The sequence below is a fragment of the Pan troglodytes genome, chromosome 2, assembly GCF_028858775.2.
Source record: "Pan troglodytes isolate AG18354 chromosome 2, NHGRI_mPanTro3-v2.0_pri, whole genome shotgun sequence".
NCBI classification, from domain to species: Eukaryota; Metazoa; Chordata; class Mammalia; order Primates; family Hominidae; genus Pan; species Pan troglodytes.
This window is the reverse complement of record NC_086015.1, coordinates 102095304-102112191: the sequence shown is the minus strand read 5'-3', so window position 1 is coordinate 102112191 and position 16888 is coordinate 102095304. Positions and strand designations below refer to the sequence as shown.

The window sequence follows — 16888 nt, the reverse complement described above, 5'->3', positions numbered from 1 at the left end:
CTTTATATCTAAAAAATTCCGAATAAAGAACTCGAATGTTAAGTAACGAGTTGCATGTACTTTTAACTTTTGATAGCCTTTTAAATTACTTTCCTTGCTGGTTCTTGTGCAAAAGCTTTCCCTACAGCCCACTCTTTCCATTTCAACTCTCACATAAGTAAGACTCCTTCATATCAAACCCTGGTAGACCGAATCATGGTACCATACAAATCTGGAGACCAAAATTTTGAGTTGTTCACTTTAATGGAAGAAGCCCCTAGAAATCAGTTTAAAAACAAACAAAAAAATCAGCCTGGAGATAAACTAAACTATTATAATGCCCGGTTCAGTTTAAGATGTGTTAAAAATTACTGTTCTATACATGAATATCCAAGTTTTCTTCCTGAGGAAGTTGTTTTAATATTCTGCTCTTTAGATGACACTTGAAATACCGCAAGTGCTACAGGAAAGTTTAGGGCTGAGGAGAAATCAGCCTAATCCAAAGTCTGTTGGAGCACCTCATTCTTGAAATACTTAAGTGCTTGTCTTACGTGGTGGGGACAGAGGGTGGGGGTGAGGGACAAAAGACAATACTAAATCTAACCTGATTTATACCACTTCCTCAGCTTATATAGTGGGGTGATTCAAGGGGACTGATTTCATGAGATATATCCATATACTTTTTATCAAGTAATATTTCAATATTAAAAGTATACAGATAACATTTTAATCCCATCACTTGTGATGCACTACTAAGTTAGAATTACAAAACTAGGAAACTCCTTCCCAGTCAAGTAAATTACAAATCCTTAGCCAGGCACAGTGGCCCATGCCTGTAATCCCAGCACTCTGGGAGGCTAAGGCGGGCAGATCACATGAGGCCAGGAGCTCGAGACCAGCCTGGCCAACATGGCAAAAACTCATCTCTACAAAAATACAAAAAAAAAAAAAAAAATTAGCCAGGCGTGGTGGCGGGCACCTGTTATCCCAGAAACTAGGGAGACTGAAGCAGGAGAATCACTTCAACCTGCGGGGTGAAGGTTGCAGTAAGCCGAGATCATGCCAGTGCACTCCAGCCTGGGTGACAGAGTGAGACTCTCAAAAAAAAAAAAAAAAAAATTTAAACTAAAATTGTTAAAAAAATAAAATAAAATACAAATCCTCACTATTAATCCCTATTCAAGAGAAGTGTGATCCAGTATGAAAGTTGGTAACCTTTTTGATCATGAAGATTCTCTTGTAGGATTAAAATATTCTACACCATCTTGTCTACTTAAAAACAAATGAGAATAATTAAGCACAGCAATGCAAGGTGAATTTGTAATACCTCAAACACAGCAGGTTGCCTGAATTTCAATAGTGCAAATATAATATCTAAAGTAAGGTTCTGTACTTATATGGGTTTGATGACACTTGGCAATAACCATGAGGCCCATAAATTGGGATTTGATGCTGTAGTAAAATGATCCTGGACATGAGTTCTAGTTACAGCCTTTGGTAGCCCTGTAATCACCATCAAGCCCTCAACCCTTCAAAACGTGGTCCCTCAGTAAAATGAGTGTGAGAAGAGAAAATACGGGCTTTCCATCCCTCAAAGATTAGTCCAAAGCATATGTATATTACCTAAAGTACAGTATATTACCTTATTCATCAAAGACATGGTGGCATTCCCATAGTAGTGCAAAGGACTCTTGAGGTCAGAAAAGTTGTATTTAAAACCAGCTAGGTGAACTTCGTGACATATGTAAAACGCCAGTGTGATGGCAATAATTCCTGTTGTTGGGTGTTTAGGTTTCTGGGGGAGGGGATGAAAAAAACTTTTTTAAGCAAAAGGAGCTACTTGTTACCAAAGCATATTTGGTTGGCTGAATCATATAAAACAGGGATTTCTAAACATTTAATAAGGAGAGAAATAACTAAACTCTCATTATAAGGCTCAAGCCCCAAAGAGTATGCATATATACCTTAACTCTAAAAAATATATAAACTGTGATTGAAATCTTAGGAAGTCTTTAAAATAAAATATAGCTGTGGTATTAACCCAGAGGACAACTATCCAATGAAAGAATACTGTGAGGCTTAAGGAAGAGAATGTTGCTGTATTGTTTTAAAAAATACAAAAACATGATGAGTCAGGCTCCTTATGGCAAAAGCAAAGCCTGGGAATTTTGAACACATGTATGAAATGTAAGGACAGCTTAATTCACAAACGGATGGAATCATGATAAAAGACTTCATATAAATTCGCCTTCGAATAGCTATATTTTATACTTACCATTTAAACTATAGGGGAAGGCTAATCTAGTACTTCAATGACAAATTGTAACAGTATCTGACTAGAAAACAAATATTCCAAATGCATACATAGCAATATCACAATCTCAGCTGCACCATTATACTTTTAGAAAGAAAAACCAAGCATCCTCTTTCCTTATCTTACATATATCTTGAAAACCAGTGTGATAGATATTTGACAAGAGGGTCTTGGCTTTCAGAAATTGTAATTCTCACTGAGATGGCCTTCAAAGCGAAAAACAAGATACATCTTAAGCTTTTTACATAACACTTTCAATAAAGTGTTTCTTACAGTTCCCATTGAAATTACATATGACTTACTATGATTTTGAGGAGAAGAAAAAAAAATCGAAGCAGCACAACCAAATCAATTCCAGGAGGCAAACTTGTCCGAAAGCATTAACTGCCTTCAGCATAAAATTTTCTTTATCTTATGTACCATTGTAACCTAGGAGTCATTCAGCCTCATTGATCCCATTGCTTTTTCCTTCTCCTTGCCCCTTTTCATGTCTTCTACTTCCTTTCTTCACATCTTAAGAGTCCTTCATCCGTCTTTATAACCATTCCTTTATGTAGACCAGCTCTTCTGCAGCCATCACCCACAGAACCTATATTACCACCTGACAAACTCTTATAAGAGGAATAAGCACTGCAGTCACCCTGTACCCACACCCCAGCAACAGAATAGGGCAAGAGAAAAATACGTTTACCTGGTTGAATGTTGAATTTATGACCCAACTCTCAAACAGGCAGTAAGTATTGCCTAGCAATCCAGTTACGTTTGACTAGTAAATTTCCATTCCTACTCTCCAAGATGAGAATTTATAACTTTGTATCCTGCAACAGCCCTAGTCTTCTTCCTAATTTGACTAGTTAATCTTTATTTTTTTAAGGAAACAAAAGCAGTCAAAAGAGTGACTTCATCATCCCAACTCCAAATCTACCATCTTACCTGTATCTTTACTCACATTTGCAGTGCTTATTCCTCTTATAACGGATGAGATGTAACTTCAGCAACTTTTCACTAGTGTATATTTTATCCCATATCACTTCTCAACAATTTTACTTCTGTACTTAACTACTTTCTCCCCTCATCATCAGTGTTTCTTTCTGCTGAACCATTCCCTTCAGCATATACACAGACCAAAAATAAAACACGCTTCTTCGATCCTATATCATCTTCCAACTATTGCTTCATTTCTCCGATCCTTGTTCTAGCAAAAAGTCCACTAAAGATTTGTTGCTGCTTGCTCATGTCCCAGGTTCTCTTCAACCCAATTCAAGCAGGCTTTTTCCTTCTTTCTTGTTGTTAATATATATCACCAATATGACCTCCACGTTTCTAAAACCAGGGTTTATTATTTACATTCAACCTCTGGACAGCATCTGACATGGCTGACTTCTCTTGAAATACAGCATTTGGTTTCTGGGACACCATGTCCTACTGGGACTTTGATGTAGCTACAGCTAGTTCTAATGTCATCACTAAGTATGCTCAGGGTCTTCCTGTGCTTTTGGAATTAAAGATATTACCTAAAATGAAGAAGCAAGAGATATACCTGATCATACTTCACTTAGGAATATAGGAAGTGAAAACTCACAAAACACATATTCAGAATCTGTCCTTTACCCTCAAAATTACTAGGAAGTCAGGTTTAAATTTAAAACATGTATGCTTTTTGACTTGAGCATTCCACTTCCAGAAGTCCATCCTACAGAAATCCGACAAATGGGCAGAAAACCCCTATAAACACATGTACTGCTATATTATTTAAAGAGAAGAAAATGTTGGATATATCTGAGTGTCTATAAATAGGGGAAGAGTTAAATAAAGAGAAAAAAGAAAATAACAACAATACCTATGGTATAATCATAATTATACTGAACAAACAAAAAGATTATGTGTTTATGAATGCATAGCAAATAGTCTGGAAGCACATAAAAGGTAGAAAAGCTTCAGAGGTTACATGGGTTGTAGAGGGAAGAGAATAGACTGGTGACTTCCTTTTTGATCTTTAATATTCCTTTATTTTCAGTGTGCAACACTAACATTTGTTTTCAGCATATAACACTTTTGAATTTCTTAATCACAATTCTTATCATGCTAAATATACATCATGAAAATACATGATGTATATTTATTTCTTTGGATTTTTCCCTACTTTAAAAAGGGGTGAAAAACTCATTTCAACCAAGGTGTCATGTTATACAGTTACTCAAGCTTCCAGTAAAAAATATCTCTGCCACCGTATGGGTCTAGAGTATTGTTTTCTAGGGAAAGAAGGCAAACAGGAGTGAAAGTCAATGAGATTTCATTTTGAAGTTTCAAGAACTCTTTCAATATTGCTGTAGCTACCATTTCTTGAGAATTTAATGCCAACATTTCCTCTGACCACAGAAATGTTTCTGGACTACTTTATTGTCCTTCCTCACCTTTCCTCTGGCTTTCCTGTGATATTTTTATCAGAGCATCTCAGACACTTCTTTTTACCCTGCAAAGCCATGCACTTGTCCTGAAGCCAGGCCAGCTACTCTGAGCACAAGCCTGCCCGTCAGCCCACCCAGTCAGACTCTCCTCACTGCAGAACACTGAAGACAGAGTTATGAAAGATAAATTGTTTCGGCATGCACAAAGAGACCCCAGGAAGGCCCTACAAGGGCAGGAAAAAAACCCAACTTAAAATTACATTTCCTTGCAACATAAATGAAAAACATAAAGATAATATCCATAGATAACTACTTTTACTAACTCAGAGATGGCCCTCAGAAATCATCTCATGAGCTGTGGTTCTCATACAGTTTCTGAGAGTTCCCAGGACCCTCTATCCTACCTCAGCCAGATCTGTAGTTTGAAACCATGCAGAGATAAATACATACCTGATTTTTGGGAAACACTTTTGGAAAATGAAGCAGTTCATAAGCTGCTGTTCTGATAATGAAAGGATCTAATATTCGGATTTGATAAGGTTTATAAATCAGGTTTAAGGCTGGTTTCTTCCAAAAACCATTAGTGTTCTGAAAGTAAAAAATATAGAGAATAGAACAGTGTGGCTGTCTGGTTTTTAAGGAAAAAAAGCACTAAAGGTAATCTGAAGGCAGAACAATTTTGCCTACTTACTATTTTGTCACCCATCAACAATTCCAACAGCCACCTTAAATCATGTGGCTTAAAAGCAGTGAGAATCATTGTTGTATTAGGGTCATTGTGAATAGGATCTGAAAAAACAGATTCTGGATAAAAAAGTCGGAAGGTTGTCCTTCTCCCAACTTCTTCTTCATGTCCTAAAACAGGACCATTATTCATTCTGTGGATAGTAAAACATACAAGATATGTAGACCAAGTGCAGTATCTGCCATTCCCATCACAGTTCTCAGAGGTTTCAGAGTTGGACAAACATCAGCCTTTTATCCTGTGCTCTGAAGCCACAAAGCAATAGATCAATCTTTCACACATAATGGCCAAGGAGATCATTCCTTTTCATGAAATAGTTGGTTGATCAAAGGCAGAAATGTTCATTTGTATTTGAAAATTAATTGTGGAGCCAATGATAATTCAGTCTTACCTCCAGGGGAACTGAAGACTAAATTTAAAAAAGTGGGAACACAGAGCCACAGGATACCAGAGTTGAAAGAGAACTTGGACGACAAACCCCTGGAGAGAAAATTACTTGCTCAAAGCCACACAGTCATGTAGCACATGGATGTGTGTGACTGACAGGTAAGAAGAATCACATTTAAGTTGGTTTAAAGACCCATCAAAATTGTTGTACTCTGAAATAAGGTTAACAATATAAATCTGCTATATTATATTCAAGCACAACCAAATGAATGTCTATTGCTAGAGTAAACTAAAGAACCACAAAGTATCTACCGTTGGGTTTGTGTATGCTGAAAGCCAAGGTTGCACATGCACTATTTATGCACACATTATGAAGGCATGCTATAAAAAAAGAAATGCTTTGTTTCCAAAACAGTGTCCCCAAGGAGGATAAATACTGTTTTGCCCTTTGCTACTGACTCTACGTAATATAAGACGAACAGACTTATTAACACTTGAGATGACTTTCAAAATGTTGTACCCATGATATTTTCCTGCAAGGGTTTCCTGTGGCTCTAAATTATCAGATTTAGACAATTATGGGTAGAGAAACCTGTGATTGCTTCAAAATTGTTTTGTAGGTAAATTATCACAGCTTCCTCAAAATGGATAGTAAACAGAAAATAAGGTGACCTCACCATGCAGAAACCCTAGGCAGCTTGTAACCCCACAAAACCCCCAAAGCTGCCAAACCATCCTAATGTATTGCCTCAGTATGCTAACTTTGCCATTCTTTAAACTATTCATAGCTACTCCTAACACACACACACACACACACACACACACACACACTCTTATCCCAGATGATGACCTTATCTTGACCTTTCACTAAAAAAATAGAGATAGAAAGGTCCATATTTTCCCCTCACTACATCAGAGGGACTCTTGGTAGTTGTAACCACAATCCTGGCTCTCCTTTCCATTATGAAACATTAACCACACTTGTGTTCTGAACCCCCTTCCCCTCTCTTTTACCACCCCAATCTCTTTCTCATTTCCACCAGTTAACCAATGTACTATAGTGCCTCCAATCTTTTCAAAAGAAGAAAACAAACAAACAAAAAAACCCCTGATTGCATAACCATCTCTAACTGCCATCTGATTTCTCAACTCCTCTTTGAAGCAAAATCCCTGGACTACATTGGTTTCTCTAAATCTTCATCTGTACATTCAGGTGTACATTCTCTGCATTCCCTCTTCGACCTAGTCCAGCCGGGCTTCTTGCCACATCACGCCTCTAAGCCTGCTTTTATTGGGAGTGTCAGTGAGCCTCAGGTCACCAGTCCAATGGTCACCACTCTGTTCTTATCTTGCATGACCTCTCACCAGCACTGGGATACAGTTGGTCACTCCTTCTGTCCTGGAACACTTTGCTCTCTTGGCTTCTGTGATCACCTTCTCCCGATTTTCTTCTTACCTCACTGGTGGATCCTCTTCATCTCTTTTACACATTCCTTTTTCTTTGCTCAACCTCTAAATTTTGAGTTCTCCGAGGCTCAGTCCTCACTCTCTTCTCTCTCTCTCAGTCTCTCCTTGGGAAATCTCACCCAGTCCATGGTTTAAATACAGCTTATAGGCCACACACCATCAAGATTTTAACCTGTTTATCCAACTGCCTACTCGACATACCCACTGCAAATCTAACAAGCATCTCAAATCTAACATGTTCATATCATGGTTTTCCTCTAAACCTGCTCCTATACCAGTCTTCCCCAACTTAATAAATGATACCACTCTCCAGCCAATCTCCTAAGCTGAAAACAGAGTAGGAGGCATCCTTGATTTCTTTATTCTCATTACTCTTCACATCTAATACGGCAACAAATCCCGATAACTCTATGTCTAAAACACATCTTCAGTCAGTCCACATATCTATTCCTCTCCTACAACAATCCTGTCCCAAGCCACCATCATATTATACCCGAATACAGCAACCTAATTGGCCTCTTCATTTCCACCCTTGTCCCTCACATTCCATTGTCCATGCCACAGCCAGAATATTTAAGACATAACCAGACTGCTTTGTTCTCTTGCTTAAAACCCTTAAAAAGCTTCCTGTTGTACTTAAAATCCAAGTTTCTAATCCTAGCTTACAAAGTCCTATGCAGCCTGATCTTTGCTCACCGCTTCAGCTTCCAATTCCACCACTCTCCCCCTGCCTGCTACTTTCCAGCTTCACTGGGTTTCTTTGCTACTCCTCTCAAACTCAGGATCATCTCCTCCTGAGGCCCTGCAGCAAACATCCTTTCTGCCTGGACTGCTCTACCATAATCTTCATATGGCTGTTGCTGTGTGGTCACTTGGGCCCTGCTTAGATATCTCCTTCTCAAAGTGGTCAATCATTACAAAGGAGCCATTCAAAGATTCTCTGTTATATCCTTTTTAAATTATGTATGGCATTTATTATTTTTATATATTTAATTACTCATTTTCTTCCCTCCACAGGGAGCACAAACATTGTTCTTATCCATTGCTATCTCTCCTGTGGCTAGAAGCATGCTGGCATACTAAGGAGACTTAACAAATACTTGCTAAATGAGTAACCTGAAATCTACGTCTAACTCTAGCCAACAACCAAGAGAGAAGGTTGTGCAATAAAAAAAAAAAAAAATGGAAACATCTCCCCTTCCTGTCAAAACACAGCTGTATTAAGGTAAGAAACCATATTCTTTTGAAACAATTCTAGGGTAGCAAATAGAAAATATATTTACCTTATTATTACATCATAGGAGTCGATTTTTTCTCCTAATGTCTTATTCTTCAAAACTCCTCCATTACCAACCACCACACACTTTTTACAGGGTATGCTGTTGGACAGATGGACAAGTGAGAGATTGAGCCATCTTTTACAAAACTGATTCCAAGAATCCATGCATACTGTCAGAAACCCAGTGCCAAATTCCACTTGTTGCGCAAGTAGAAAAAGAACCAACTGCGACTTACAAGTCTAGAGCTGTATTAAAAAGATACAAGATTCAATGAGTAACATTCTATAGGAAGAGCATATCATTGTCAGCAACTATTATCAGCCCATACATGTTCTCTCATTTGATTCTCATACCCACCTATTGAGATAAGTAAGCCTGATATTCCCAGTATACAAATGAAGAAAGAGGTTCAGAAATCTATTATGTAACATTTTAAAGTCATACTCCAAAGTGGAACTAGCATGTGGATCCAGAACTTGAGACTGTGAAACACACCTCCATATAGGACTCTGCATGTGTGTTTTACATTAAGCAGGTCTACATTCTTTGCCAGCATTACCCACTCCTCGAAGATTCTACCTCTGGCTCTCTGCTGCACAAGTGTGGAGATGGACAGTTTGGAATCTGGTGAGAAAAGTGCAGTTTTCTGTACCCTGCCCATGCTCACTTCAATTTCTCAAACATGGACTGGTCCTTGGAGCTTAACCAATACAAACTAAAAGTTCATGCGGTGTTCCTGGCAAACAGCTTTAAAGTAGAACACAAAGGGGAACTTCGTGTTGCTGGTCCATCTCTCTCCCAGCTCTTACCCTCACCCAGGCAGGCCTGGAGAAATGACAAAATAGACTGTGTCCTTGCCCGCTAGGGAACAAAACCACAGAAGGGAAAGTTGTTGAGGCTATCCTTCCAGGGCCCTCATGGCATGGAAAGTCTAAAGAGAACACTGTTTCCTTAAGACCCGTGAAATCAGCAGACCAGATGAACTCAAGACCTTAAGGATTTTAGGAAATCAATGAGTAGCAAAACTGTACAAACACTGTAGAACCCGGAAACATGGAGAATGTGGGAATTCGGAAACTGTTTAAAAGAGCCAAGCATTGGCTTTGTCAGGTAAACAGGAGATGATGTACACACTCCTATATTCATTAAATTTACCTTTTTTGAGTAGTACAGTTCATCTGATTGTAAGGTTTAAAATTTAAAAAATACTTTCAACATATTTTAATTGGAAGCTCTAGGCTCTCAAATATTAAAGAGTCATGCCTAAATCAGTGTCTACCTAATCAGTCAAGAAAAATAAGTACCAGTGGCACAGGTTGGTAAGGACTTGGGGGCGGGGAGGGCTGTCCAGCAGATGCTCCTTCAGTGTGTGCCTGAAACCTCGCCTTGTGGACATGTCTCATGTCACAGTAGGTTCCAGAAGGATCTGTTTTTTGTTCATTTAAATTTTCTTTTTTTTTTTTTATTTCTTTTTTCTGGGAGTCTATAGATTGAGCAAAAATGAAATCAATGTCAGACATATTGTATTTGATTTGGTTCAAATGTGGCTGATGTCCATTTGCAGCAGAGAAGAACTGAGGGGAGGAAGGTACACAGTGTTGCCGGCAAGGGGACACTGAACAAAAACAGTTTGCCATTCATTGTAAAAGTGGGCGGGCACCACACAGTCAGTGTGAGTCAGTTAACCAAGACAAGGGACTCAAGGCTCAATGAGCAGGGATAAAACCAAGGTAAGCGGGTTGGGGGGTGGGGGGAATAAGTACAGAACTTTCAAGAGACAAGGCCAGAACATTTAGAGAACTAGCTGCAGCAGAGGCTGGCTGGAGAACGGTGGTCAGTTCAGGTCTGCTGGATCACTTGGGGAACATGATGACCACATCGTACCCTCAAGTGGTGTGACTTGCTCCTGGGCATGCTCTTCACAGTAGATTTGATGGAAAAAAAAAAAAAGCCCTTCTCTTTTGGGTGAGTGTCACAATCAGTGCACACGTAACATTCAGGGAGGGGATGATGGTCCCCGCTGCTTTACAAACATGCCTACAATGCCAGGACCGCATTGTCACACATGGGCACCTTCTGAGCATTTCCAATTGATGCAGCCACTTAGGGTCAGGAGTTTTAACACTTCTGAATCCTGAGGGTTGTTGAGATCCCCTTTTATCTCAGACTCCAGGATTTCCTGCAAAATCAGGAAAGAGGTAGACTGTTTCAGGGGTTCATTCAACTCCTGTTTCTCCTGAAGCATCTTGTAAACTTCAGATTCTTTGTTGATTATGAGACCACTTGGAGGCTGAACATGATCTATGGGCACGCCATTGGCCTCCTCCCTGCTGACAGCAGTTTTTGAAATACCAGCAATATGGTATCTCAAAGTATTGTTGAAGTTGGAGATGTTTTCAGAAGAAGAGAGGCCAGCTGGGTTGCTGTACTGGTTTGGATGACCCCAGGGACAGTGCTGGAAGCAGGAGAGGCAGTAAAGAGCATGGTACTTGGATTGCAGGCACTTCCTACGTGCGGGACCTCCTGGGATTCAGAGTGTAAATTCATCTTGTATGGATGACACTTCCTTTTCTCCATCACCAGAAGAGACTAGATTTTATATTCAGATCTGGCTATTGTGAGAGTCATGGTACAGCCTTTTGACTTTTTTCTGAGCTTCCAAGTGCATCATATTGCTGATATTTTCCCTATCAATGGCTGTAATTACATCTTTCATACATCAATTAGCTATAGCAGCCTTGCTTCTGAAAGTGACTGGGAAAACAGCTGAGAAGCTACTGGAAGTCCTTGCTGTCCAGCAGGCGGAAGCCTCATGGTCCTGGGCTCTCTGTTTCTAAATAAGAAAGTAACATAACTCTAGATGCTTTTACAAGCAAGTTTGACTTCAATCCCTATTCTAGAAAGCCAACTTTATCAAAGGCTCTCTGCTGTGGGGCCATGTAGTATGGCTGAGATGGGAGCTGCTGAATATTCAAAACCCTTTCCTCTCAGGGTATTATTGCCATTATCCTCCCCAAATCATCCCATGAATACGCTATAGCAGGGGGCGATTCTCACACTCACAGCTTGCTTGCCCTTTCCATAACCTCAGGGTCAGTTTAATTCAGATCAGAGGCTACACCTCCTAAAGCTGGCTCCATCTCCACTAGGAATTTTTAAGCAAGGCTGGGCACTGGGGAAGGCATGGCTAAGCACAGACAGGATTGAAATAACAGCTGTTCCCATGAGACAACCTGCATAGGGGTAGAGGGGGAATATCTATAGATGCTATCTAGTCTAATCCTCTCCATTCAATGAAGGCTGTAGGCCAATCCTCTGTCAAGAGAAGGGGCTGCCTGGCCCTGAGCCCAGGTGCCTCAGGGGCTCCTGCATCCATCCTGGCCTGGAGTTCCCAGTCTGACACTGGGCAACCTGACTCTACCTACATGGAACATGCAGGGGCAAAGGCCAACAAGCCACTAGCATACCACCAGTGCCCCTATCCTCTACAAAAGACTCCTGAACAACAAGCCAAATATCTGAAGTTGACCCCAGAAAGGTTACTCAGCTCAGTCTATTTTTTTTTTTTTTATACTTTAAGTTCTGGGATACATGTGCAGAACGTGCAGGTTTGTTAACATAAGTATACAAGTGCCATGGTGGTTTGCTGCACCCATCAATACATCATCTACATTAGGTATTTCTCCTAATGCTATCCCTCCCCTAGCCCCCAACCCTGCGACAGGCCCCAGTGTGTGATGTTCCCCTTCCTGTGTCCATGTGTTCTCATTGTTCACTTCCCACTTATGAGTGAGAACATGCGGTGTTTGGTTTTCTGTTCCTGTGTTAGTTTGCTGAGAATGATAGTTTCCAGCTTCATCCATGTCCCTGCAAAGGACATGAACTCATTCTTTTTTATGGCTGCATAGTATTCCATGGTGTCTATGTGTCACATTTTCTTTATTCAATCTATCATTGATGGGCATTTGGGTTGGTTCCAAGTCTTTGCTATTGTGAACAGTGCTGCAATAAACATACATGTGCATATAGTATAAAGTCTATGTAGTATAATGTCTATATAGTATAATGATTTATAATCTTTTGGGTATATACCCAGTAATGGGATTGACTGAGCTCAGTCTTAGACGTGGTCAGTTATATAACATTGCTCAACAATGAACTGATAGCTTAGACCTTAGTGTTCACAGAAGTTTCCACTCTATCACACTGAGTTACAGATGGTCATCAAGCCCTAGATAATGCGTGGCCCAAAGAGTATCATGGTAAGAGTAGCTACCCTCTGTCATATACATGTGCCATTATCACTGGTCATCACTCAGACTCAAGGTCCTGGACCTCCTCCCACATACCCTACAAGCCAAGAAAAAAGAGGGGTCTAGGGTTTCAGGCAGATCTCTTCTGCAGGGCAATTCCTCATACTCAGCCTCTCCTACTTATGGTCCCAGCAGTTCAAGGACTTTTAAAAAACAGGAAGAAATAACATAGACATTGCCTCATTTAGAATGCCCATTCCAAAGATTCTTTGCAGCTCTACGTCACCATATTTTTAGGAGTTTCATTTTCTACTTTTTTTTCCTGTCAGCTTATAGGGGACAAACAGAAAGAGAGAAGGGCCTTTACTATAGGAAATCATGCCAATGCTTTTGAAAGGAAACCTTATCAATGAAAGTCCACTTTTCCTCCTGGTAAAGGATATTGCAAAGATTTACGCATTTTTCTGAGAATCATATAGAAACTCTTTTGAGGGCATCCCTAGGACTACTCTTTGGCAATAACACTTTATCTACAGCTAGTATTCATAGTACCACCATGGCTCTGGGAAGTATGGAATGGTACAGATAAGCTGTCTGAATCACACTCCTCGTTACTCATTGCTTCCCTCACTCTCTAGCAAGTACCCCATACTCTGAAAGGACTGATTCATTCTCTCCTTGACTTCATCCATTTGGCTTGTGATTCTGGCTTCCTCTGCCTTTTTATGTGTGGAACAATGACTTTCAGTGTCCTTTGGGTGACTGTAAAACTTCACATATTTAATTAACATAACTTTCATGTAGAAATAGCTGCAGTAAATTGTGAGTCCCTAGAGGAAAGAATAGTATCATTTATATCTCTGTATCCTCCCATCTACAACACTTCCTGATTCACAGGCTGTGCATTTTAGAATTCAGTTTGGTTGTTACATTAAGTATATGGAGGTTATTTCCCTACTTTGTGTTTGGAGAAGAAATTACCTTTTACTCCTCCAACCACCCTGGAAACACGTAGGAAAATGCGTATGCTCTAAACTGCTTACCCAGAAAACAAAATAATTGTTTTGGAACCTGTTAATGGAAATCTGGAAAGCTGCTAAAGCAGTGGTAGTAAGAGATTACACTTCCCCAAGGTGAAAGCTGTTTCTCATAAAGTCAGGCAAAAGCTGGAAGAGTCATTACCTTATGCAGAGGGAAACATTAAACACAATCAATATAGAGCAAGCAAACTTGAGTTGCCCATTTCAAATGATCTATGATGTGTTTTATTTTACAAATGCTTTTTGACATGCATTTTCCCTTCAATACCATCATGTACATTAAAATACATGACTCTACCTTCAGTGTAACAATCTATGGCAAATCATACCACTCACATTCCCAACCCATTACCCCATGTGCCTTGCTAGCAGATCCCTGCTTTCCTAAGCCTATAATAGTGAGCTCATTGCCTCTGCCAATGTTTCATCTAGACATAGCCATGTGACCCATCCCTGGGCAATAAGATATTAGGGAAGTCTATTAGATGCTTTTGGAAGAGATTTTGCTGCTGCCAAAAGAATCATGTGAACAGGATACTTCATTACTCACTTCTTCCTTTCTGCTTAGACATTGACACGTGATAACAAAAAGAGCAGCTACACATCAGAGCAAAAGACAGCCACAGAAAAACTACCCTGGAGGCTTGACATCACTGAGCCACTAACTCAATCCCCCAACCAGGGCCACTCCAAACATATGTGTAAGTTGTACACAGTCCGATGTCAGGGAGCACCATTCAGATAACTATATGAATGAATCGGTACTCCCTGGAGTTGTGCAATCCACAGTCTGTACAGCCATAAGCAGCCCCACACTGCAAGCTGGAACCACAAATATGCAGACCTGAATCCACATGTCTACGCAATACAGGAGATAATAAATGTCCACTTAGTTTAAATCACTCCTAGTGAAGACTATTACTTGCAGCCAGAAGATCCTCAAACTACACAAGGAACTATAGTTGGAGACCTGGTTGCTAGTTCTGGCTCCTCCGCTTAGCACCTCTTAGGACCTTGGTGTAGTAATCTGACCTCTCTGATCTCGGTTTGCTCTTTTGTGAAGTAAGGGAATCACTTAGGTCTTGTATGTTACTCTCTGATGGAAGAGACCATTTCCTTTGGCAAAAGTGCTGAGACTTCTATACCTTTACCCAACATCTGACCACAGCCGATGCTAGAAAGCAGGCAGGGGCTGCTTCTGCATATTCACCACAAATGATTCACTCTGTTGATGTAGAATCGCAACTTCCCCTCATCCTCAAGCTCTCCTTGCTAAAAATCCTGCAATGTAAAGAAACTCTGCAAAACAGCAGAATGTCTAAAGTAGGGAGGCAGATATTGATATTCTGTTTAGAGTTAGGACTCTTTTTCAATAAATACACCACTAATGTCTAATTCTTTTTTAAGTTTTCTAAAGACATGCTCCTGGCCTGGCTGGTAGTCAATCTAACCCAGCTTTGCTGATGCTGACATAATGGATGCTGCTTGAGAGAGCAACCAGGCAGCTTTTACAAATCCTTGTCCATTTAGCAGGCAACTGACTTGACACAGGTGCTTTAGTTAGGTAAGATATTTATGTCTAGTTACTATATAACCACCTGTGCTGCAGGACTAAAGCATTCTTCATAAAACTTGGCATGCTTTCAGAAGGAATGTTGGTGGTTGGGGATGGGGAGCTTGTCTGTGCATTTTAAGTGGGAGCTGAGATTTGATAATTTAGGGTTGCTGCTGTTTCTAGCTGTGTGAGGATGTACTTCCACTGAGGAGAAAGCAATAATCCTTAGGACTAGGGGGCAGACTGGTGCTGAGGAGCTACATGGACAGCCAGGAAGGATTAGGGCCTTGGAATATGGCCATATTTTTAGTATTCCTTTTCTGTGATGCAATTCTCTTAAAAAATCCTCAGTCTTCAGTGAAGTTTGTTAAACTTAGTCACCTTATGTTGGCTGTGCTTTGGAGAATAAAGAGAAGAGCCTGTGTCCATGAGAAATCAGTAGCAGCAGCAGATAAAAAAGATGCACTGAACTCAGTTGTTAGAGAGCAGAGTCAGATATTTGACTTCAGAATCCTGAAAGTGACCAGGCATAAAAACAGATGGGGACCAGGGAAATGATGCAGAATATTGGTAAAGACAGCTATTTGTTCCCCAATAATCTTGTTTCCTTCATCTGTTAAAATCACGTTTGCTTTTAAAGGTGAGCACACAGTCACCTGGAATACAAGCTACATTTTCCGGTCCACATTCCAGCTAGGGGTGGCCTTGTGATGGAGTCCTATCCAATGGGATGCAAACAGTGGTTGCTAGTCAATGTTTAACGATCAGTTCTGGGGGAGGGGGAGGAGTATGAATGGGCAAAGCCCTGATTTGTAATGTTTGCCAATTCCCATGGTACGAATACTCTCACCTTGGCCATTTCAAGCTTTCACCTTGATGGCACTAAATATGGAGCTGAATACAAAGAGATACAGCTCTCACAAGTTGGTACCAACTGGTTCCAGCACATCATTGGAGGTAAGGAAGTGTTATATGGGATTTCTGGGAGATGCCCTTAAGAAGAAGGCATGTCTTAAAGGGTTGGGGTATGCCCTTCACCCTTTCCTCCTCCTGGCTGGCAGGGAGGTAGGCGTGATTGGTGGAACTCCAGCCATTCCAGACCAGAAGGAACAAGTTGTATATTTAGGAATGGTGGCGTTAAGATAGAGAAGCAGCCTTGGTCCCTGATGCTCACAGAACCAGCCCTGGCAAGTTTACCTGCAGAGTTCATTTACATGAAAACTGGACAAAAGGAGAACTTCCTTCTTACAATCACAACTGATATTTTGAGTTTTCCCATTCACAGTGGAATCTATCCCAACTGAGGGCATCATACATGCTGGACAAGATATCTGACAAAACTACAACTTATATCTGGTAGAATCTTAAAGGATTCAGATTTGAAACAACAGCACCAACAACATCTGACCCTTTCTAGAAGGGACAAAGAGGATGGAAGGAGAATAAAAAGCAAGGAAAAT

General features: G+C 40.3%; 1 protein-coding gene and 1 long non-coding RNA gene across 42 annotated transcripts in view; one reads left to right on the top strand and one right to left on the bottom strand.

The window, feature by feature from the left end:
• The window catches only part of ST3GAL6 (ST3 beta-galactoside alpha-2,3-sialyltransferase 6), a 64939-nt gene that overhangs the window by 1636 nt on the left and 46415 nt on the right, over positions 1–16888 (bottom strand). For 29 of the 41 annotated variants that reach the window (XM_016939900.4, XM_016939904.4, XM_063805126.1 and 26 more), the window contains 4 exons: positions 8584–8679; positions 5393–5579; positions 5152–5289; positions 1622–1774 (listed from right to left, as the gene is read on the bottom strand). In XM_016939900.4, coding sequence (XP_016795389.1) covers positions 1622–1774; positions 5152–5289; positions 5393–5579; positions 8584–8679 — 574 coding nt within the window. Of the gene's footprint in view, positions 1–1621; positions 1775–2595; positions 3808–4713; positions 4926–5151; positions 5290–5392; positions 5580–8583; positions 8680–16888 lie in introns of those variants that run through there. The other 12 variants (XM_063805130.1, XM_063805134.1, XM_063805137.1 and 9 more) reach the window with 3 other exon arrangements.
• LOC107970701 (uncharacterized) lies at positions 5844–10517 on the top strand. The gene is made up of 3 exons (XR_001713476.4): positions 5844–5992; positions 8318–8525; positions 8674–10517. It is a non-coding gene; the product is annotated as an uncharacterized LOC107970701 (long non-coding RNA).